Source organism: Gorilla gorilla, chromosome 16 (assembly GCF_029281585.2).
Source record: "Gorilla gorilla gorilla isolate KB3781 chromosome 16, NHGRI_mGorGor1-v2.1_pri, whole genome shotgun sequence".
Lineage (NCBI taxonomy): Eukaryota > Metazoa > Chordata > Mammalia > Primates > Hominidae > Gorilla > Gorilla gorilla.
In genome coordinates, this window is record NC_073240.2 from 16883981 (window position 1) to 16907468 (window position 23488).

A 23488-nucleotide genomic window follows, 5' to 3' on the forward strand; every position below is an offset into this window, starting at 1 on the left:
GGCTGCAGGGGCTGACTGCTATTGGGCCCTGCACCCAGCTCCAGCCTCCTGGGCAGCCTGCACGTCACAGACTGCTGTCTGCCCAAGTGCCCACTACGGCCTCCACTTGTCCAGAAATGTTCAGTGAATACCTCCTCACCGCACATCTCCCTGCCCCCCGGGAGGTGGGGTCAGAACTCAACGGTCAGGAAGATTGAACCAAGCCCTCATGTCGCTCCAGTTCCTCAGGCTTTGGGGAGGTGCTGGGCTCGGCGTCCTTTGAAGAGTCTTGTATTAGTCCGTTTTCACACTGCTGATAATGACATACCCAAGACTGAGTAATTTATGAAGAGAAAGAGGTTTAACAGACACACAGTTCCACGTGGCTGGGGAAGCCTCACAATCATGGTGAAAGGCGAAAGGCACGTCTTACGTGGCGGCAGACAAAACAGAATGAGAGTCAAGCGAGAGGAGTTTCCCCTTTTAAAACCATCAGATCTCAGGAGACTTATTCACTACCATGAGAACGCTATGGGCAAACCGCCCCCACGGTTCAATTATCTCCCACTGGGTCCCTCCCACAACACATGGGAATTATGGGAGCTGCAATTAAAGATGAGGTTTGTGTAGGGACACAGCCAAACCATTTCCAGTCTCATTCTCCCCTCGCCTGACTTGGTCTCCCTGACTCTTTTTCTTTTTATGCCACCCAGGTCTTTCCTGCTGTTGAACGCGTCATTTCATGCAGGCTTTGTGGACTGGGCTCATCTTTAGGCAGTGTTTTCAGGTGGGTGGTGGGAAGGCCGCACGCCCTTCACCTGTCCGGAGTGTCTCGCTATTGCTGTCTCGGCTGGCGTGTGGGTACTGGCGCATAACCCGGCACCACAGACTGGGGGCTTCAATAGCAGAAATGTACTTTCCCCCAGCTCTGGAGGCTGGCAGTCTGAGATCAGGGGTTGTCACGGTTGGTTTCTGTCTCCCTGGCTTGCACACGCCGTCTTCTCCGCGTGTCCTCACAGGGCTGCCCCTCTGTGCATATCTGTGTCTTCATCTCCTCTTCCTATAAGGACACGTGTCAAATTGGATTAGGGTCACCCATGTGACCTCACTTTGTATTAATCTCCCCTATCGAGTCCCTGTCTCAAAACACAGTCACTTTCTGAAGTCCTGGGACTCAGGGCTTTGACAGATGGATTGGAGGCAGACAGAATTGCCCCAGACGGCTGAGCACAAAGTTCCTGGGTCACCGTGAACACTGGAGATGGGGAGAGGTGGCAGGGGGGGTTAGTGTGATGGCCCTCCAGGACCCCAAGCCCCATGGTGGGTGGACCTCAGGCACGGGGTCCCTGTAGGGGCAGGCGGCCTAAGGCGGCACTGAGTGGTGCGTTTCACCCCATTTCCCCAGCCTAGCTTGCCTGTCCACCTGCGGGAGTGGCAGCAGTGTGAGCTGTGGTCTCTGTGGATTGCAGGGATTCTGGTGGTGGGTCGGCGGGGTCTGTGCAAGGGCCATTTGACAGGCCTCTTTAAACCAGAAGTGTTTTCCTAAACTCTTCGGGTTTGTGCCCCACATGTTTCTTTTGTCTGCCTTTAAGAAATGGCATTCGCGGTTGAAGCTACAGATTGATGCCCAATGACAGTTTGGGCTCTGTCCCTTGTTTGCTACGTAGTATGCTTATATTTATTTTATTACAAATGATATGTCATTGTATGTCCTCTTTGCTCCATTACTTTTATATTTCTAAGTGGTTGGCTTCTTTGTTTAAACTTTTATGATTTGTAGCTTCATTGCATTACAAGAAAGCAAGAGTGGTGTAAATTTTGCATTTTAAATATTTGCTTAGATTTACTTTGCATCTAAATGGTTGCAGTAGGCATCCCTGTGCGAGGCGCTCCTGCAACGCCAAAGCCCTGCTCATCTTGTCTTCCCACCCCTCACTGGACTCATTTATTATGGCCTTCAGAGTGGACCTAATCCCTTCCCCCATATTTATAAAGATTTCCCTTTTTTTTTGGTGTTTTGCCGCTGTCTTGGTGAGTTCACAACTGCTGCTTACTGTTAGCACTCCATCTTTATTTGCATATATGAAGATTATAAAATGATTCCTGATGTAACAGTGAATGCTTCCTGTTGTAAATTCAATTTTGCAATATTAATGTGCCAGCCCCAGCTTTCTTGACTTTTACTGTAGTCTGTGCTTTTTTTCTTTTCATTTTAAACCTTTCTGTGTTATTTTGCTTTATGAAGTCTCTTATAAGTGGTAAGACATTAGACTGGTCTTTTTTTTGTAACCAGAAATCCTTTATATTTACATAATTCTACCTGGTGTTTGGAATGAGTGTGTCATATTGACCTCTCGTCCTTCCCCTCCCCCTCTTCCCCCCTCCTTCCCTCCCTTCTTCCCTCCTGTCCCTCCCTTCCCCTCCCAGTCTCCCTTCCTTCTTCCCTCCCGTCCCTTTCTTCCTCTACCTTCTTCCCTCCTATCCCTCTCTTCCCCTCCCCTCCTTCCCTTCCCCTCCGTCCCTTCCCTCCCTTCCCCTCCCCTCCCTCCCTCTCTTCTTTTCTTCCTCCCTCCCTTCTTCCCTCCCTCCCTTGCCCTCCCGTCCCTCCCTTCTTCCCTCACATCCCATTTCTTCCTTCCTTCTTCTCTCCCATCTCTCACTTCCCCTCCCTCCCATCCCTCTCTTCCTCCTTCCCTCCCCTCCCTCCCTTCTTCCCTCCTATCCTTCCATCCCCTCCCCTCCCTTCCTTCCTTTTCCCTCCCATTCCTCCCTTCCCCTCCTCTTCCCTCCCTCCTTTCCCCTCCCATCCCTCCCTTCCTTCTTCCTTCCCATCCCTCCCTTCCCCTCCTCTCCTTCCCTTCCCCTCCCTCCTCCCTCCCTTCTTCCTTCTTGCCCCTCCCTTCCTTCCCCTCCCTTCCTTCTTCCCTCCCCTCCCTCCTTTCCTTCCCACCTCCCATCCCTCTCTTCTTCCTTCCCCTCCCTCCTTTCTTCCCTCCCATCCCTCCCTTCTCCTCCCCTCCCTATCTTCCTTTTTCCCTCCCATTTCTCCCTTCCCCCTCCCCGCCTTCCTGGACAATGAGACGGCTGACCTGCACCCATCATGATTGTCTAAGGGACCACCTTCTTCCTGTTGACCACCTCCTCTTCTTTGTGCCCCTCAATTCTTGTTTTTCTACATGTGGTTACTTTTCTTCCCTGCTCTATAAACCCCTAAATTTAGCCAGTTGAGGTGATGGATTTCAGAATGAGCTCTTACCTCCTCAGCTGCACACCTGCATGAAGCCTTCCTTCTTCCCTGCAGTATTCATTGTCTCAGTGACTGGCTTTCTGTGCAGTGAGCAACAAGACCAACATCAAACTCCTGGTGTTTCAGTCACATATTTTCTGTCCACATATTTCTTCTTTTAAAAAATCTGTAATGATTTAGAAGGCAGACATCATGTTTTTGAAACAGTCTTAAACTTATATTTGTCTAACAATGAAAGATTAAACAATGACTTTTGACTCCCTTTTATGGAAAACAGAGAACTTAATGCTGCTCCTCCTTGTTATCTTCATCCCTTTCCTAAGTGCATTAATTTCCTCTGAATTTACAAACCTCATACTTCTTACTTGAAATTTTAAACCCCTTAAAGTTTTCCAATGCGTTCCACTTTGTTGGCATTGTTATAAACTGTATTTTAAATTTGTGTCAGCAGCAGCCTTTCTCACAAGAGTTGTGAATGCTTTGATTCTCTTATTTTTACCTGGCTTATCATTCCAGCCCAATTCTTTCTATGGTGATGTCCCTGCTGTCCTGTTTGGTATTTTGAAGGATTCCGTTCAAGCAGCTTTTACAGAAGAGGTGACAGGTGCAGCCATCTGGAGATTTTAGAAATGGCCAGAAAGTTCTCAGGTCCTGGGGTTTCCCACACAGATATGCCAGTATCAGTTATCCCATGGTGTATTAGTCCATTCTCACGCTGCTGTAAAGAACTGCCTGAGACTGGGTAATTTATAAAGGAAAGAGATTTAATTGACTCACAGTTCTTCACGGCTGGGGAGGCCTAGGGAAACTTACAATCATGGTGGAAGGGGAAGAAAACATGTCCTTATTCACATGATGGCAGGAAGGAGAAGTGCTGAGCAAAGAGGAAAAAGCCCATTATAAAACCATCAGATCTTGTGAGAACTCACACTCTATCATGAGAACAGAATGAGAGTAACCACCTCCATGATTTAATTACCTCCTACCAGGTCCCTCCCACAATACTTGGGGATCATGAGAGCTACAATTCAAGATGAGATTTTGGTGGGGACACAGTGGAACCATATCACATGGTCTGGAGGCATCTTTTATTTCAGCAGACACATTTGAAGACAACTTAATTTTAGCTTATTTGAAGATAATCTGTTTACTTTTTTCCTCTTGGGAGCTTTTCTGATGTCCTGTTTTTCCTGAAGTGCAAACTTCAGTGTAGCACAACACCCTCTGGCATTATTGCTCTCTCTGCATTATTTTTTTGCTCAGCATTTTCAATTTCTCCACCTTGAAAGTTTTCTTCTATTATGTTTTTGGCTGCTACTTCTGCTCCTTTCTTCATTTTCTCCTCAGGAGCATCTGCTGTGTGTGGTTTGGCTCTGTAAGACCTTCACATCCAACCTGCCTCTGTTCTTGACTTTTCACTTCTATATTTTAATTTCACTTGCGATTTGGAAGTGTTTCTCAAATTTTTCTGTTGTACCATGACTTTGCTTTTCTGCAGCTGCAAGTCTGCCATTTACACTGAAGATTTTACAGCAGCTGTTGTGTTTCTTGTTCACAGAGGAGAGAATTGGTCTTGCCTTGAGCTCTGAGGGAGAAATCAAGTTTCAGCCTTGAGAGTATGATGAAATGAAAGGGCCTCCACAGATAATGATCTTGTCCTGGTCAGCATTACCCAGCCTCCAGAGACAGACAGTTTTAAATCCTGATGAAATTCAGATTCCTGCCTCTGTGAAGGATAAAGCAGCAGAGTTACTGGCTCTTCCATTTTCCTTAATGAATGTCAGGAGTTGTCTTAGTTGGCTCTCTTTGCCATAAGGAAATGCCACAGACTGGGCAGCTCCAACAGCAGACATTTATCCCTCACACTTCGGGAGACCAGGAGTGCAGGATCTTGGTGCCAGAAGGGCTGAGACCAGCAGTGCAGGATCCATAGGCCAGTAGGGCTAGCATCTGGGGAGGGCTCTTCCCTGGGCTGTGGGAGGCCGCCTTCTTACTGTGTCCTCACAAGGCCTGTCCTCTGAGTGTGAGGGAGTGGGGGGAGAGAGAGCTCTCTGGTGTCTCTTCTTCTAAGGACACTCATCCTGTTGGATTGCACTCCACCCTCATAATCTCATTGAACCTTAATTGCTTCCTTAGAGGCACCAGCTCCAACTATAGCCACATTAAGGGATAGTGGTTCAATGTATACATTTTGGGGGTACCCAGATATTTGGTTCCTAAGAGGAGCTGAGCAAGATGTTCCTCAGGGAAGAAGAAACAAAGAGGAGGAGGTCACAGGCACCTGAGCCCCAGGCATTATTATTGGTGGAGGGTGTTCAGTTTCTTGGCATTTTGAACAAAGACTTGGACAAAATGCACAAACCAAGCAAGGAAAGAAGCAGAGATTTATTGAAAATGAAAGTACACTCTACAAGGTGGGAGCCAGCAGCAGAGATTTATTGAAAATGAAAGTACACTCTACAAGGTGGGAGCTGGCTGAGCACAGGGGCTCAAGAGCCCCGTTACAGAATTTTCTGGCATTTAAATAACCTCTAGAAATTTTCCATTCGTTACTTGGTGTACACCATATGTAAATGAGGTAATGGCTTGCAATCAGTCTGATTGAGAAGCCACCAATCAGAGGCTGAAGTGACGTTACAAAGGTTACACCCCATGCAAGCGTCTGATTGGTTGTGAAAGCAACCAATTAGAGGCTAAAGCGAAGTTACAAACTTACACTTCTATGCAAATATCTGATTGGTTGCAGAAAGTTACCAATCAGAGGTAGTTTCAATTTTCAATCTGCCAAGCAGAAAAGGAGGGGTGGGTTGCAAAGGGAATAGCCCCTGGTCTTTCTGTTACTTAGGTGTGGAAAGTTGTGGTTTTCCTTTTGATTTAGCTCTAGGAAGTCAGCGTGAATTGGCCTCAGGTTCCCTGCCTCCAGACCCTATTTTCCTGCCTCAGTGCAGCTGAGTGAGCCTTCTGTTTGGGTCATGCCCTAAGACCCAACCAGCTTTTGACCTTCTCCTGGGCAGGAGCCTGGGGGTGGGGGGTGGATCACAGACATTACATTCTCCTGAGGCAAATGCCCAGGATGTGAGGACAGTCTGTCTTGGATGGGCTGCAGGCCCCTCTCCCTTTCTCTCCACTGCACCCACGTCTAGGCCTCCTTTCCAAGGATCCAGAGCACCTTGAGTGAGGAGGAAGCAAGGCATGTATAGTGCATGGAGCAGAGGCCAGGTCGTTGCCAATGTTTAACGCACATCAGCTATTTTTATTGTGAATTCAAACACACTTTTATTGGAGTATAAGGTGTGTTATAGACAAACACACTGTTATGAGTGGAATAGTGTCCCCCCAAAAGATATGTTGCAGGAGGCTGGGCACAGTGGCTCACAGCTGTAATCCCAGCAGGAGTTTAAGACCAGCCTGGGCAATGTAGTAAGACCCCCAAATCTAAAAAAATAAAATAAATTAGCCAGGCATGGTGACATGCACCTGTAGTCCCAGCTGCTCAGGAGGCTGAGATGGGAGGATCTCTTGAGCCCAGGAGTCCAAGGCTGAAGTGAGCTGTGATTGCACCATTGCATTCCAGCTTGGGTGACAGAGCAAGACTCCATCTCAAATAAATAAATAAATTAATAAAAAAGATATATTGAAGCCTTAACCCCCAGTAATTCCAGAATGCAAGCTTATTAGTATATAGAGTTGTTGCAGATGTTATCAGTTAAGATGAGGTGATATTGGGGCTGGGTGAAACTTCTGCCTCAGGTGACTGCCCCATTGACTCTCTCACCAGCAGCTGCAACAGAGTTCTAGTTGTTCCATATCCTTGCCGACACCTATCATTTTCTGTCTCCTTATTTTAGTCATGCTGGTAGGTGTGTAAGTGGATTACACTGTAGTTTCAATTTGCATTTTCCTGATGATTAATGGTGTCAAACACTTTTTTGTATATTTCTTGGCCATTTGAATTGCTTCTTTTGTGAAGCATCTGTGCAAGTATTTTCCCCTTTTCTGTGGGATATCAATCTTATTTTTGTTGGTTTACATGAGTTCCTCATATGTTTTGGTTAAGAGTCCTTTTCAGATATATGAATTGCAGTTCTCATAACAGTGTCTTTTGATGATATGAAGTTTTTTGTTGTTGTTGTTTTGTCTCATTTGTTGAGACAGGGTCTCGCTCTGTCACCCAGGCTGGAGTAAAATGCTGCGAACTTGGCTCACTGCAACCTTGACCTGCCAGGCTTCAGCAATCCTCATGCCTCAGGCTCCTGAATATCTGGAACTACAGGTGTTCACCACCACAGCTGGATAATTGTTGTAATTTTTGTGGAGACAGGGTTTTGGCATGTTGCCCTGGCTGGTCTCAAACTCTTGGGCTCAAGTGATCTGTCCACCTCAGCCTCCCACAAATGCAGGGTTAATGATTTGTGTTTTGTTTAAGAAATCTTTGCTTAAGCTGAGGTCATGAAGATGTTTTTTGTGTTTTCCTCTAAAAGCATTATTGTGTTCCCTTTTGCATTTAGATCTCCAGGCCATCTGAAATTTATTTTTGTATGTGGTGTAAGGCAGGGGTAAGGCTGCTTTCTTTTTTCCATTTGGATATCCAGTCGACTCAGCAATGGAAAAGACCACACCCCTCCAGCCCCCCAGCCCCACATCTCAGCCTTGTCTTTGTTATAGATCAGGTGACTGCAGAGATGGCGTGGCTTCCGGACTCTCTCTTAGGTTCTGCCCGTCAATTTGCCTATCCTTATACCAATGCCACACTGTCTTAATTTCTTGTTCTTGTTTTCAAGGGTGATCTACTTGTTTGGTTCTCCTTGGTGGATCAGGTGGTCTCGGATACACTTTTCCCTTGATTTTAGTTTCAAAGCCCTGAACCGTTTTGTTAGAACTCCATCATATCCTAACTGTGTAACCTGGCCTCAGTTCATCTCAGTGTACCATCTTTAACATAGAAACACAAATTCCTATCTTAGAGAGTCTCTGGGAGAATTAAATGAGATAATGCGGCTGTTGTGCTTGGCACATAGAAAGCATTTAGTAAAGGTTAGTGATTTCGTAGTTTAGTGGTTGGAGGTACAGCACCTGGAGTGAAACTGCCTGGATTCAAATCGTGGTTCCTTCACTTTGAAATGCGTGACTTTGGGAGAATTACTTCATGTGGGCCTACTGTCTTTAAAATGAGGATACTTGTAGTGAACACTGGAGCTTAGAATGTGGATGAAGTGCACACAGCAGTTCTCAGCTTTGTGCTCATGGGGGAAGACAAAGATAATAACAATTTCCATGCAACATCTGGAGGATACAGGACCAGGCACCCCGTCTAGACTCACCTGTGACTCACCCACATACCAGGCTACTCCTGCATGCCAGGGCATTCCGCCTGGAAGTGCTGAGTCCATATGTGTGAGGGGCACTCCGTTTTCTGGCATGTGGTGGGCAATCACTCCATTGACATTGCCTCTTAGAATCTTCCTCCTGTTGATCAGAGTGTCCTGGCCCCTGTGAGCTTGATTTTGATTTTTAGCAGCTGCAGTCCTTGTGCCTTATGGATAGCACAGTAAATCTTTTTAAAAATATATATATTTTTTTCTGTTATGTGAAGCACATCTATTTGTGAGGAAGGATTTTCCTCTGAGCCCTTGTTCCCTTGCTCTTCTGCTTGTGCCGCTGGTGTTTTCATAAGCTCAGTGCTGATTTCTTTCTGAATATCACTGCCCCTTATACACAGGTGGTCTGATTCTGCCTTCTGCCCCAGTGAGGGTGGGCTGAGCCCCCTTCCAGAATGACAGAGCAGGTGACTGCAGCACGCTTAGTGCAGGCTTTGTGCCTGATGGGATGGTGTCTCCTTGGGGATGTATGTCCCAGGCAGGTGCCCCAGGATGGCTTAAAGGGAGGGCCTAGAGCAGAGTCGACAGCCTTTCAAGTGGGACCCACCAGGAGGTGTCACCTCCAGGGCTCATTAAAGCGTGTCCAGGCTCTCAGATTTCCTTGGAAACCAGAAACTAAAGGCAAAGTTGGCGGAAGGGTCTTCTGGCATCTTCCTGTGGGAGCAAATGTGGGCGGGAGCAGCTTCCCCCTCTGCTGCAGGGCTTCGCCACTCCCGCCCTGCTGCCTCCCTGTACCCCACAGCCTTCCTACTCCGCTCCCAGCTCTGGCTCAGGCTGCCCTTCTTCTTGCTGATTCCTTGCTCTAGTGCAGGGTTTCTCCAGTGGCTCCCCACGACATGCCCAGGGTGACATGCCAGTGTGTGTCACCAGAGCTGCCCACGCACAGCCCTCTCATAGAAAGCAGTTACAGCGAGCCTGGGGGGTGGGCCCTGTGGGCTGTGTGGGGGAGGTCGTTAGCACAGTGACTGTGACCAGCAGGCAGGATGGGTGGGTGGAGGCCCAGGAGGAAGGAGAAAGGAGCAGGGAGCAGCAAGACACGGGGGAGCAGCATGGGAGTGGGAGAAGCTGAGTGTGGGTTCTGGGAGGGATGGGGAGGGGCAGCCTGGGAGGGGGAGAAGCTGAGTATGGGTTCTGGGAAGGACAGGGGGGAGCAGCGTGGGAGGGAGAGGCTGAGCGTGGGGTCTGGGAAGGGCAGGGGAGGAGCAGTGTGGGAGGGAGAAGCTGAATGTGGTGTCTGGGTAGGAAAGGGAGAAGCAGCCTGGGAGGGGGAGGCTGAATGTGGGGTCTGGGAAAGACAGGGGAGGAGTAGCCTGGGATGAAGGAGGCTGAACATGGGGTCTGGGAGGGAGGGGGGGAGCAGCCTGGGATGGGGAGAAGCTGAGCGTGGGTTCTGGGAAGGACAAGGGCAGAGCAGGTGGAAGGGAGAAGCTGAGTGTGGGGTCTGGGAGGGATGAGGGAGGAGCAGCGTGAGAGGAAGAAGCTGAGCCTGGGGTATGGGAAGGACAAGGAGAAGCAGTGTGGGATGGGGAGAAACTGAGGATGAGGTCTGGGATGGACTAGGGAGGATCACTGTGAGAGGGAGAAGCTGAGTGTGGGGTCTGGGAAGGACTGGGGAGGAGCAGCTGGGAGGGAGAAGCTGAGTGTGGGGTCTGGGAAAGACTAGGAAGGAGCAGCGTGAGAGGGGGAGAAGCTGAGCATAGGGTCTGGGAAGGACAAGGAGAAGCAGTGTGGGATGGGGAGAAACTGAGGATGAGGTCTGGGATGGACTAGGGAGGATCACTGTGAGAGGGAGAGGCTGAGTGTGGGGTCTGGGAAGGACAGGGAGGAGCAGCGTGGGAGGGGGAGAAGCTGAGTGTGGAGTCTGTGAAGGAAAGATGTCTGGATTGGATTTCTTCATGGTGTTCCCTGTAAACCGCAGGGAGGTTTAACAAGGAAACTGACAGTGAAGAACTACAATTCCTCAAGTCCCTCAGCTCTGATTTGGCTTCCTTTGAAGGGAAGTCTGTGCATGGACTGGGCCATCTGGACCCCTGAAGATATTTGGGTTACAGTGCCAGGCCCTGGATTGAATTCCTGTTTAGTAGAGTTCATTGATTACTCACAGCCACCTCTCCAGCCTCCCCCCACTTAGATCCCCATCAAGCTGTTGCCAGAATTACACCCCAGCCTCTTTGCAGATGCTGCTTGCCCCTGCTTGCCTGGCCAGAACCGTTGGAGACTCACAGCTGGCTCTGGTCTCCTTTCTCTCCATCCTCCTGCCCCAGGTAGGACCAGCCTCCTCCTCCCCAGGGTCAGGCACAGGGGGACACCTTGTGTATACTCTAGTGTGACTGGCAACGACTTGTCCCCCCAGGGCCGACGTGAGCACATGTGAAATAAGGAAGGGCTCAGCGTGCCTCAGAGGGGCCGCCCCTACCTAGGGGTTGCCATCCTTGGTGTTTTTGCTGTTGTGGGGACAGTGTTGACATGTCCAACTGAAAGCTTTGCCTCCATGCCCCCAATCCAGGATCCGCCATGAGGAAATCCCTTCCCTCCTGCTGTGCCAGCTCAGCAAATATATTTTTTCTTCCTTATGACTTTCTTTCCTCTATCTTTTTGTTTTTGTTTTTAAAGACAAATTCTCACTCACCTAGGCTGGAATGCAGTGGCATGATCCCAGCTCACTGCAACCTCTGTCCCCTGGGTTCAAGCAATCCTCCCTCTTCAGCCTCCTGAGTAGCTGGGACCATAGGCATGCACCACCATGCCCGGCTAATTTTTGTATTTCTTTTTTGGAGAGAAGGGGTGTTGCCATGTTGCTCAGGCTGGATGCCTCTGAGTCTCTCTGATGGTGCTCTGGAAGCGGCCACAGGGGCCTCTCAAACACACTCCCTGGGCCTGCCCTGCACCGTCACCACATCACCGCAGAAGACAGGATCTCAGATGAACACAGCTCTCAGCACCCTCCTGGCAGCTGGCATAATTGGGACTGATCTTGTTAGAGGGAGACAGCTAGCTCAGTTGACAGTTTTGTGTTCACAACTTCATATATTTGGTGAAAAGACACAGGGAAATATGAGATGCGGAAGCAAAATGGCTCACAGGGGCTGCTCGAATGCCCCGCGGCCTTTGGAGACTCTTTCTCAGCTCACAGAAGGGCTGGGAGGCAAGGGAGGGATGGCGAGGGGTCGCTCTTGCTTAGTAACACCCAGAGCAGGGTGCCAGTGAGGGGTCACCCTTGCTTACTAATACCCAGAGCAGGGTGCCGGCGAGGTGTGGTGTCACCAGATGTGGACCACACTGGCCTGCCAGCCTCCTTGCCTGTGGCCTCGAGGGTCCCTTATCCCTGCAGCCCGGTTCACCAGGGACTCGCAGTGATGCTCACAGTACAGGTTAAACAGGAGCTTGTGCTCACTGCCTTCCCAAGCAGCCCGGTCAGCTGGGACTCAAAGAGCCCATCTCGCCCAGAGCCTCCCAGAACCGAACCTGTACTCTGGGTGACCTGAGGGCTGAAGGCAGTGTGAAAGGGAAATAAATCTTGGGACGCCAACATCACTACACAACGGGAAAAATCAAGCTGGGAACTGCTGTGGGCAAACCTGCCTCCCTATTTGAAGCCATCCCTCTGCTCACTGAGAGACGTGCATATCTGATTGCCTTCTTTGAAAAGGCTAATCAGAGACTCAAAAGAATGCAAGTTTGTTCTTCACCTGCCTGTGACCAGGAAGCCCCCTCCCTCCTTCCAGTGGTCCTGCCTTTCTGGATGAAACCAATGTACCTCTTACACATATTGATTGATGCCACATGCCTCCCTAAAATGTATAAAACCAAGCTGCACCCTGACCACCTTGGGCATCATGACCTCCTGAGGATGTGTCATGGGCGCACGTCCTTAACTTTGGCTAAATAAACTTCCTAAATTGACTGAGACCCATCTCAGATATTTTGGGTTAACACCAGGGTCAAGACTTCGCTCACCCTGGCCTGTCCTGCCTGTCATCCTGTCCCTTCCTGGACCTGTGGGGCAGGACCTGGGGCTTGGCTTAGACCACAGCCTCCCACCCTCCCCCCATAGCTGTCACATATGTGAGCCCCCAGAGAGCCTGTGCCATTGTGAGAAGGGTCATTTGTACAGTGCCTGCGTGGGGCCTTGCAGTGGGTCTGTCCCTCCTTACCACATCAGCCACCGAGCAGAGGGACCCTGTGTGCCACAGTTCCTGGGTCCTCATGGAGCCCTGGGCCACAGCTGGACATGGGGCCAGGAATGCTGGTGTCTTCCCTGGGCAGGTGCAGTCAGAAGAGAGGGGACCATTGTCCCCATCATAAGAACCACTGAGAACCAATGCCAGAGAAAGACACGTGCAGTCTTAAGGGAGGGGCCGGCTGCAGGGAGGAGGATGCCTGACCATGAGCTCTGCAGGCGTCTCGAGGGTTGGGACAGGGGTTTTCTCTTACAGAAAGTGGTCGGCAAGGCTAGAGGCATGAGTGTTGGGAGAAAGGATGACGGTACCCATGGGACAGTGGAGTAGAGTTCCTCCTGGAACCACCCTGGCCTCTGAGGGGCTGTCTGCTGCCTCCAGTTGGGGCCTCAGATGAGGACCTGGAGGGCGGCGCCATGTTAACCCAAGCCTGGGTCACAGGCATCCTGTGGGGTGGCTCAGTGGGAGGAGCAGTCAGGGGGATCGTTCACAAGGCAGAGGGACTGGGGAGTTTCGGGCTGGCCTTGCCCCGGTAAACCAGGGGGTGTTGTGAGTCTTGCCTGAGTCCCATGAGGAAGCGGTTCCTTTCAGGAAACCCTTTTCAGGAACACAGAGTGGGGGCATGTCCGAGCCTGTGCTGGGTCCAGGAGCCCAGGGCCCCAGTGAAGTTCAGTATCGGTGCAGAAAACATTTAGAACTTGTTTTCACATCAGCTGTCACATATAATTGTCACCACAGCTCTTCAGGGTCCAGGTTCGAGATCCCATTCTAGGAACAGTGCAGCTTAGGAGCAGAGAGAGAAAGCGACTCATCCAAGGCCACTCGAACAGGAACGGGGGCTGGGCAGGAACCCCGGACCCTTCTAGCCTCGTCTCAGGACCCCTGCTTGGTTGCTGAGGGTGAGTGGTTTGTGGAGGGCACGGCCCTGAGCAGCCTGAGGGGAGCTGGCGGCAGACACCATCCTCATGGTGGAAAGCAACACATGTCAAGGTGGCATGTGTGCCTGGCCTCTGTGAGTCTGGATCCTCAGGGGTCCACCCAGCCGGGGCCTGGTGTGGCCTCAAAGGTGAAGGCTCAATGCGGCCCTGATGCTGGTCCCGAGAAACCGTGGGACTGAGGAACAGCCAAGTGTGGAGCCTCTGAGGGAAAGGCAGGCAGCTGGGGGCTGCAGGAGGCAGGGCAAAGCTCCCACCCAGAGTCAGTGCCTCGGCCACCTCTGAGCCCACTGCCGGTGGGCGGGCCCTGCTGACCTCCCAGCGTATGTTCCAGCCGCTCCCACCCTTTCCCAAGTCTGAACGTCACTCAGGTGGAGGATGAGCCTGTTTCCAGAGGCTTGGGGCTACAGCAGGTGGCCCGGGCTTGGGAAGTGAGGCTGATCGTACCTGTCCAGGCCAGCCCTGCCTCCTATTCACCCACAGAGGGGCTGGCATCTGCTGCTTCTCACAGCCTCGGTTCTGGATGGCTGACAGCCACTCAGTCCCCTCCAACCTCCAGAGCATCCTCGGGCCTCAGAGCCACCGTGCTTCCTGTACCCTCTACCTGGAATGCCCTTCGTGCTTCATGTCTCCCTCGTCTCCTCAGATGCCGCCTTTTTCAGAGAGGCCTTCCCCACCACCTCACCCAGAAGAGAAGCCCGTTTCTCCCTCCAGGACCCAGTTCTGCCTTACATGTAGCACTTATCCCCTGACATGCAACAGCTCTTTGTTGATGTTTCCTGTTCGTCTCACCCGGCTAGAATGCATGCTCCTCTAATTTGTTCCTGAGGTGTACCCAGCACCTCAATCAACACCTGGTGTTGGTGAGTGCTTGCTAAGTGTTTGTTAGTGAATGCATATTTGTTGAATGAATTTGTGGGTGGCTGGATATGTGGGGAAGAGATGGAAGGAGGGTTCAGGAAGTGGCCTGGATAGTTGGAAGGGGTGGACGGATGACAGGTGAAGAGATGGGTAGATGGATGGGGGGCAGTCACTATGGATGCTTGCCTGGGGTGTTGGATGGATGGGTGGATGATGGGGTGGGGGGAGGAATGGTTTGGCAGGTGGATAGCTGATACATTGATGGACAGATGGGTAGGTGGCTGGTTAAATGGATGGGTGATAGTTGGTTTGGTGATGTGTGAATAGGAGGATCAGCCAGACTGACAGATGGCTGGTGGATTAGTTGGTGTGTGGTTGTATTACTGAAGAGGTGGTTTGGGTTAGGGTGGATGGGTGAATGGATTCCTGGTTGAATAAAGGGGCTGATCAATGAATCTTTTGCTGATTGGATGGAGGTACTTGTTGCTATTGGATTGATGTGGCAAGCAACTGGATAACTAGTTGATAAGTGTGTGTTGGGTAAATGAAGGGCACATGGGTGGTAGGTTGACAGGTGGGTCAGGGTGAGTGGCTGGCTGGATGTGCATGGAGAATGGGTACACAGGTAGGTGGATGGTTTGATGGCAATGAATGGCTAGTGGGTAGGAGGACTGTTAGGTTGTGCTTGTGGGAGATGGTGGGTGGCACTGGAGGAGCTGGGCATTGGCCGGTGTGTGTGTAGATGGATGGTGAGGGGGCTGCACTGGCACGTGTTGGTGTGGGGATAGACTCATGGAGGATGAATGGCCATGTGTAGATGGATAATGAGGGGGATGTGCTGGCAGCTGGATGAATGGTCAAGTGGCTGGCTGGCTGGACTGAGCAGTGGGTGACCCCATCCTACAGCCCATCTTGTAACCCGCCCTGCACCTGGGGGCTCACAGGATCAGGCCCTGCCAAAGCCGAAGTGTCCTGCCTCCCAGCTCCTTTCCTGTCCTCCAAGGACACTTGTGGTTGAGGGTCTGTAGGACTCTTTGGGACCCTCATTCTTCTCAGGAAGCCCCAGGTCAGCACTGATCCTCAGCGGGAGTTTTCTGGAGCTGAACCCCGCCTGTGAGAGCCCAGAGCTCCTGCTGGGGAGTTTCATGGGAGGGAGGCTAGGAGCAGCCACTCAGACCAGAGGCTGATGGAAAACCCTGGAGCTGGTGCTCCCCCCGTGGGGGTCCTGATGAGAGTGAGGGATCGATTTGGCATGTCCTGATGTGAACCTACTCTCCCAGCATCTGAGCTGCAGCCAGGCCCGCCTGCAGGAGATGCTGGCCGGGCAGAAAAAGGATGCTAATTCCTGTTTAAAAGTCAGGGATCCGGAAACCAGTGCTGCCTGGAGAATCCAACAGCAAAAACTGGGGTGATGTGGTTACACCACTCTAAGCGGGGCTGGAAGTTGCCTCCCAATGCTAACATTAACTGATGAGATTCTGACCAGCTCTGTCTGGAAGGTTCTGTGTCTCTGCGTGCAGCTGTCACTGTGCCCCTCCCTCCCATGGTGCTGTCCCCACCTCACCTGGGGTGGCAATGTGGGTGCACTCTGGCAGGAGCAGCACCACTCCCTCCCCCTCCTGAGCTGCATCGGCTGGCTGGGGTGGGGGTGTCTGGGGCTGAACACCTGCCTCCTGGAAGGATGTTGGAGGCCAATGGGCTTGGTGGGGGGTCCTTTCCCTGTGCCCCTTCCAGCTGGCAGAGCACCAGCCCCTTGTCGGAAGGGCAGCCTTCACCTTGTGACCGCCTGGGAGCTGTATGGAGTGGGCAGGAGTGTGCGTGCATGTGTGTGTGTGAAATCGTCCCCATAAACTTCATAAAATTAACCAGGGAAGAAGGGAGGGGGAGAAACGAAAATGAACCCAGCCTGGCGCCCTCACACTCGTCCCTGGGTGGTTGTGCTCTGACAGGCTGCCTCAAGCCTGTCTGCTGCCTGTGGCCCCAGAGTCACACAGGCCCGGCCACAAGTCCACTGCCTTCTCGACTGCTCTGCAGATGAGCGCTGGGAACATGTGTTTCCCTCTGAGATGCCCCTTCAGGCCCTGCGTGCCGAGGAAGCTCCTGATGCCAGCCGGCCCGTAGGACCCTGGAGGACCTGAGCTGCCGAAGAATCGTGAAGTCCCCACATCTTGATGATTTCAGCCCCTTACCCCGGCCAATCAGCCAACCCAATTCTCCAGCCTCTCACCCTCCATGATCCCCTGAAAAACCCCAGCCCGGAACTCTTCAGGGACACGGATTTGCGGCTCCCTCCCACCCCCTCACTCACTGCCCTGTGATCAATAAGCCCTTTCTCTGCTGCAAACCCTGCTGTCTCCATGTCAGGGGTGTGTTACAGCGCTGTGGGCATACGCATCTCCTGGTCCTGTAACACATGTGCGTGCCTCCTCCATCAGACGGGCTCCTTGGGGCAGGCCTGGAGTGTCTGTCCAATGCAGGAACGCCGTCTCCACTGCAGCCTCTGAGCTCATCTGGCGAGCATTGTCTACTTGATTAGGTTATTTCAGAGGCGTTTTCTCACTTGGTCCTCCCAGCTACCAGTAAGGAAGGTACTAAAAACCTCAATTACATTTATATTTGGGGAAACAGAGGCTCAGCAGGGGACATGACAGAGCAGAAGGCAGACCCCAAGACAGGCCAGCAGGCAGCAGGAGAAGCAGGCTTGGGCCCTGGCTCCCTCTGAGTCCAGAGTCTCTTTCTGGGCACTTCACTTGGTGCCCAGTGCGGTGCTGACAACAGGCATCAACTCACGGAATCCCCAAACCAGCCCATCTACTGCTGGGGAAACTGAGGCTTAGAGCTGCACCTGAGCCTGAACTGAGGCTGCAAAGGCAGCGCACACAGATGCAGGGCCCTCTGCTCCAGAGCCTGGCTGTGGTGATGCCTCGAGGCATTGGCCCACCCCACAGCCCCGCTTTGCTGCTGTGGAGCTAGGGGTGTGGGAAGGGGCCTCGGGCCCGGGAGGGTGGGAGGAAGAGCCCCTGGGCAGCCTGCAGGTGAGACCCTTCTCCCGCTGCCAGCCTGCCCACCAAGCCTCCCTCAGAACATCGCTCAGTAACTCTGCCCAGAAACTGGAAAGATAATTGGGTCATGGCAAAGAGTGAATTATTCCTCCGGAGAAAGTTCTAAAATGCATGAGCCTTCAATGGCAGAGAGAGAGGCAGTTATGAAGCTCAGAGGCAGTCTTGGAATTGGAGCCACAGAGTGGCTCTTCCCTGTGCCTTCCGGGGTTCAGGGAGGAGCTGGACAGGACCCCCATCCATAAAGGAGCCCCTATTCTGGTGGGAGAGACAGAGACCCAGACATGAGTGCTGGCAATGCTGGCAATATGACCTTTCAGGGCTGTGGGAGGAGAGGGAGAGCCTGGGGCCAGCCTGGAGGGGGAAGAGGAGGGTCAGGGAGCACCCACAGAAGAGGAGACAAGACAGTGAGGGGTGCCTTAGGGGGAGGGGACCATGCAGGCTGAGGCTGGGGTTTAAAATTTCCTAGCATGGTGAGACTCCTTTGAGGACTGCTGAAAGGGAGGGCACCCCAGCTAGTGCAGCAGGCACGCCGGGACCTCGGGCAGCACAGGGAACCCCCTGACCACAGGTGGCCTGAAAGTCGGAATAGGAGAACTCCTACCCAGGCTTCAGGGCCCTGCTCAAGTGTCCCAAATCCCTCCCAAAGGCTGAGGATACCGCATCTGAGAAATGGGCTTCTGAGGATGTGTCAGACATGGACCAGGAGGCATCAGCCAGGGCGGGGCTCAGGGGCTCCTAGGAGCTGCTCCTGGCTGCTGTGCCCTGCCTGCTGGTCACCCATCCTGCACTAGGCGATAGGGTCCTGGAGGGCAGCAGGACCATGTCATAGGAGGTGTGAATGGGGCTTTGCTGCAGGCTGTGGGGGGGGACTGGGGCTCCTGGGGGCCGAGGCACATGGCAGGCAGGGGAAGAAGCTGGGGCGGGGTGCAGAGTATGGGGAGAGAGAGCGCTCTCCCGGCCCAGGCCTCATCTGGAAATTGGAGGTGATTTTCCAGCACAGGCAGCTCCTGGGCTTAGAGGCTGGACATTGCCTCAGTGAGCTACGGGCAGTGCTCCTCCTGGGGTGGGATGGGAGGGGGGTCTTATGGCCCCTGGGGACCTTGGGGCCCGGTGGGGTCCAGTGCCCTGGGAGGGTCCCAGTGTGGGAGAAGGAGGGGTCGGGGGGTGGTGTTTAGGCATGCAAAGGGTGGAGATGCCCCTGTAAGTCTGGAGCTGGCAGCCCGGGTGTCTCAACTGCAGCCTTTAGGGCCGCAGTGGACCAGCAGAGGCTTTGCCTCCCTGGAGACCCCAGCAGAGTGCGAGGCAGGGGCTTCTGTAGGCCTTGATCCCACTTTTCTCTGGGCGGGCCCGCGGCAGCAGATGTTTGATGAGCCGGAGATGGGGAGCCTGCCTTGCATGGCCTCGCCCTGCCTGCATGGGCGCTCACCCCGCCCCACCCTCCAGGACACTCCGTGGGGCATCGCTGCTGTCCCGTGAGGATCCCCCTTGGGGGGTGGAGGTGTGTGGGGGCCAAAGGCAGGGCCTGAGGAGCTGTGTCTGGGGCCTCAGAAGATGCTGGTCCCCTGCCCTGTCTACACAGCCTGGCTGTCCTGGGGGGATGGGGAGACAGGACACAGGCCACGGGTCTGTGCGGGCTGGTGTGTGGCTGGGGACAGCCAGCACCCCAAGGGAGGAGGTGGCTGCTGGGGAGCAGGATGAAGCAGGAAGGGGTCACCCCACTGAATGGGGTGTGGGTGCAGTCCCTTCATCCTGAAGCCACACATGCCTGGTTCGTGGCCTTTGACTCATGCTGGTGATGGTCACCGTGTGTCCAGGACAGAGCCTGGAAGATTAAGAGCGTGTTTAATTTTTACCACTGGCCGGTGATGCTGGTGTTTTCAGAGGGGAACTGAGGCCTGTGGAAGGGAAATAGCTGACCGGGGGAAGAACACTGCTGGCCAGTGACAAAGGGAGGGACCTACACTTGCTGTGTGCCTCTAACACGCGTCCTCCCACGTGGCACCACCCACAGCGACCCCAGCCCCTTTGCCTTTCTTCAGCACCTGTCATGGGGCCAAGAACCCGAGACTCGGCTGGTGTCCGGGCTGTGACCACAAGCCCCTCCTCTCCGGCTGGGGCCCATGTCTTCAGGTTCATGCGGGTCCAGACGGGTCAAACAAACACAGCTCGCCCACGCAGGGTCATCTTGAAGCTGAGGATGGAACTTGAGAAAACATGTTTCTTTGTTTGGCAATGAGGTCTGCGGAGGGTTCTGAGGGTTTGGAGACATTTTCTTCCTGGAGAGGGCCCTCGTTCCTCCCAGGTATTTGACTCCCACTCCCTGCGAGGCCTCTGAGAGCCGTGCTGGGCTCTCCTTCCTCGGCCGCCTCCTCTCCAGGGCAATAGCCTTACTGAGTCCTTGCTCACCTCCAAATGACTCTTCTGTGGAACTTTCCAGTGGAGAAGGAGGAGGGAGAGGAGAAGCAGGGAGCAGCCCGGCCTTCCTCCTCTGTGCCCACTGCCCTCCTGCCATGGGCCCTGTCTGGGCACCCACTTAGGGGTCTCCAGCCTGACTGGTGGCACTGCGGCCTCCCCATGGCTCTAAGGCTGTCTGGGGTGTCCAGGAGTCACAGAGATGGAAACAGATTCACCTCAGTTCTGCAGTGCCTACTCCCTACACCATATGTTCAGGGTTAGACGGTGTCCCCCGCAAAGTCATGTTCATCCAGAACCTCAGAATGTGACCTTATTTGGAAACAGGCTCTTTGCAGGTGGAATTAGTTCAGATGAGATACGGGGGTAGGGTGGGCCCTGAACCCTGGTGACGGGTGTCCTCACAGGAAGAGGGAAATCCAGACTCAGACACAGAGAGGAGGAGGAGGAGGCTGAGACGACAGAGCAGACAGTGGGGTGATGCGGCCACAAGCCAAGGATGCTTGGAGCCACCGGGAGTGGAAGACACAGGAAGGGTGCTCCTGCAGAACCTTCAGAGGCAGCGTGGCCCTGCCCGCACCTCCATCTGGGACGTGGGACTCCAGACTGCGAGGGAGTGGACGCCCGTTGTTGAAGCCCTGCGTGGGCACCCCCATCGCGGCAGCCCTGGGACTCCTCAACTGTGCCCTGTCACCTCTCACCCTGCTGCTGGAGAGGCTCGGTTTGCTCCTGGAAGTCATGAATGTGAAACGTGGATGTTTTGTTGTGGCGTCCATTGCTACTCTCATGCTGGGGTCCTGCTCTCTCTGTCCGGGTTCCATCACTGCTGAGCTGGACATCAAGGCCGAGGATCTTCTCAGTGGGCAGAAGTGTGTCTCTACAAATAGTGCCAGGTCCTTTTCATTATCCTCCCTGGTCCCTCCCCTCCCCTCCCCTCCCCCTTCCCCTCCCTCCCTCCTTCTCTCCCTCCCTCCTTCCATGTCTGGAGAGGACCCCGGCTTGGAGCAGGCATGCTCTGCTCTGTTGTGAGGCAGATCTCGGGCCTCCTCACTCACCGTCCCACTTGCCAGGAGTCCGGAGGGCATGGTTGGGGGCTCTCAGTTGGGGTCTCTCAGTGGGTGCCCTCGGGGGCTGCTGCCATTGAAAACGCTCTGGGGTGGGAGGCCGGCAGTGTTTGCTAGTGGTGGGAGCTCAGCTGGGCTGCCAGAAGGTGTCCCCACATGGGAACCCCTGGATGGGGGGCTCAGATGGTGGCTGTCCCCTGCAGAGAGATGGCCCAGGAGAGTGACGTGGGCTGCCTGCTGCTCTGCACCAGCCTGGACATGGCAGATCACCGTGCTGTGTCCACTTTCCAGTGTGGGGCCTTGAGCACTGCCAAGAGGTTTTGCCCCAGGGGCTTCCAGGAGGCCTTGTCCTCATCAGTGCATGATACCAACCTCCCTGGGTCTGAGGCTGCTTTCTGGAGTGCATGGGTCCCTCCGAGGGACTAGGACTGGCAGATACTCAGTGTCCACAACTATGAACACCTGAGCAGATGCGGGCTGGGATCCAGGCCCAGCTTGCTGGAAGCTTCTCCATGGGATCTCTCAGGATCCCCATTTTCTCCCGTACCAGTGAAGAAAACCAGCATCCACCCACCACAGAGCCCACAGCTCAGGCTCCTGGCCCAGTGGCCTGGTGATGCCTGGAGATCAGGCTTTGTCTGCTGGTCATTGCTAGAGGCCCCTGGCCACTCTCACTTGATCTCCCACATGGAACTTCCTGCAAACTCTTGAGCGGAGGCGCAGTGGCCACCATTGCCAACATTTCAGTCAGCAGGACTGTGGGCCTGGAGGGCCCCAGGGGCCGAGGTTGCAGAATCGGGGTATCAAAGGCCGCCACCGACATCCAGTCCAGCACTTCCTGCTGGAGTCCGAGGACACTTTGAGCTCCGCCTGGAGCTGTCTGCTGGCCCCTCAGAGGGGGTGATGCTGGATGCGGCTCTGGTCACTCACAATGTGGCTCCAGGGAGGCCATCTCTGGGGTCTCAACTAGAAAGGTCAGGAAAAGGGGCCAGATATGTGTTCAGGGGTCCCCAGAGAGTTGACGGAGACTAGCATCTCCTTAGGGTAAGGAAGGCAAAATGCCCATTCCTGATCCCAGATTGCTTAGATACTGTGCCTGGGAGTCCTCCCACCTCACCTTAATTCCTATCTCCACTCACAGCTTGGCCAAGTTTCTTCCCCTGTTGGAGTCTCACTCCCAATCCCCTACTCTATCTCTCCAGGAGCCTACAAACACTTTGAAATCTGAAGTTTGTGGGAGGTGGCTCTATCGCACAAATACTCTGAGGTGCAACATGACTTGACTGGAAATGAGGCAACCATTCCACCTAGGGCAGAGTTCAAGGACTGCCTTCAAGAGGGGCTGGCCTCAGTTTGCCTGTTACAGAAGCCAAGGGCTAACAGAGGCTGCCCTCTGCCTCACAAAGAAGGAGATAAATGGGTCCACTGGAGAGCAACGGTCACAATCAAGTCTTCATGATGAATTAATAATTCATAATTACCCCAGACTTGCAGATAAGCACAAGCCCACTGGAATTATTTCCCAGGGAGGAACACAGTCAGAAAGTGTGAGAAGGGGACTTCAGTACAGACATTACTTCCAGAGGCCGTTAAGTTCATTCCTCTGCTTCCCAACCAGAACCTGGAAGAGATTCATTAGCTTCCTTGGCTGATTCCTCCTAACAGCTACCACCCCCTGAGCTTCTAAACAGTGCCATATTGCCCCTCTGTTCTTCATAAGGCCAGAAGACCATTCCTGCCAAAGTGACCTCAGAGCCTGGACTCTGGATTTCTGGGGTCTCTCTGTTCTCTGCTCCCCATTCTGCTATTTACATATGAGGTCCCCTGTAGGAGGGCCTGGTGCTAGGTGTCCTGGTGAGATGTGGACATCTTTCTGGCTCTTCTCCTTCTCTTATCTAAGTCCTTACATGGTGGGAAAATACCTCTCTAATGCTATGTAGAAAGAGAAGCAGGGAGTGCCCCTTCTAGCATGGATGCCTTTGGTTCCCAGATCTGGATTCGAGGGGATGGTTCTATCTCTTAAGAAGACATTTACCTAGCATCAGTAATGGAGATGGGGCCTTAATAGGGCTAGGGAGGCACACCCAACCCCAGACCCAGCTCTCTGCTGTTCCCCTTCCCAGTGCACGCAATCGCAATTCCCACTCCAGAAAATTTTTTAGAAACATATCTTTAAAAAAAACCTCAAAAAGCCAAGCAGACCCTCAGCTTCAAGATATCTCCTCATTCTCTCTCTCTCTCTCTTTCTCTCTCTCTCTGTCTCTCTGAATCTACAAAGAAGCAGTGAGTTTTGTCTCTCCAAGTACTCAGAGCCTTAGATCACAAAGGGGCCTTAGATCCTGGTCTTTGGGAGATCTTTGACCACCACCTCT

At 53.2% G+C, this 23488-nt stretch overlaps 1 protein-coding gene across 1 annotated transcript; it reads right to left on the reverse strand.

Moving 5' to 3' along the window:
• Positions 1-318: 318 nt before the first annotated feature.
• On the reverse strand, positions 319-19676 carry LOC134757226 (uncharacterized). Its single transcript, XM_063698391.1, has 3 exons — positions 3726-19676; positions 3236-3392; positions 319-1039 (listed from the first exon to the last, which is right to left on the reverse strand). The coding sequence occupies exon 1, from the start codon at positions 10499-10501 to the stop codon at positions 9509-9511; it is 993 nt and encodes a 330-aa protein (XP_063554461.1). The 5' UTR covers positions 10502-19676; the 3' UTR covers positions 319-1039; positions 3236-3392; positions 3726-9508.
• Between the last annotated feature and the right edge of the window lie 3812 nt (positions 19677-23488).

What these genes read in the sequence shown, in the direction of transcription:
- LOC134757226 (XM_063698391.1), bottom strand. Translation starts at nt 10,501, where the DNA reads ATGAAGAAATCCAATCCAGACATCTTTCCTTCACAGACTCCACACTCA.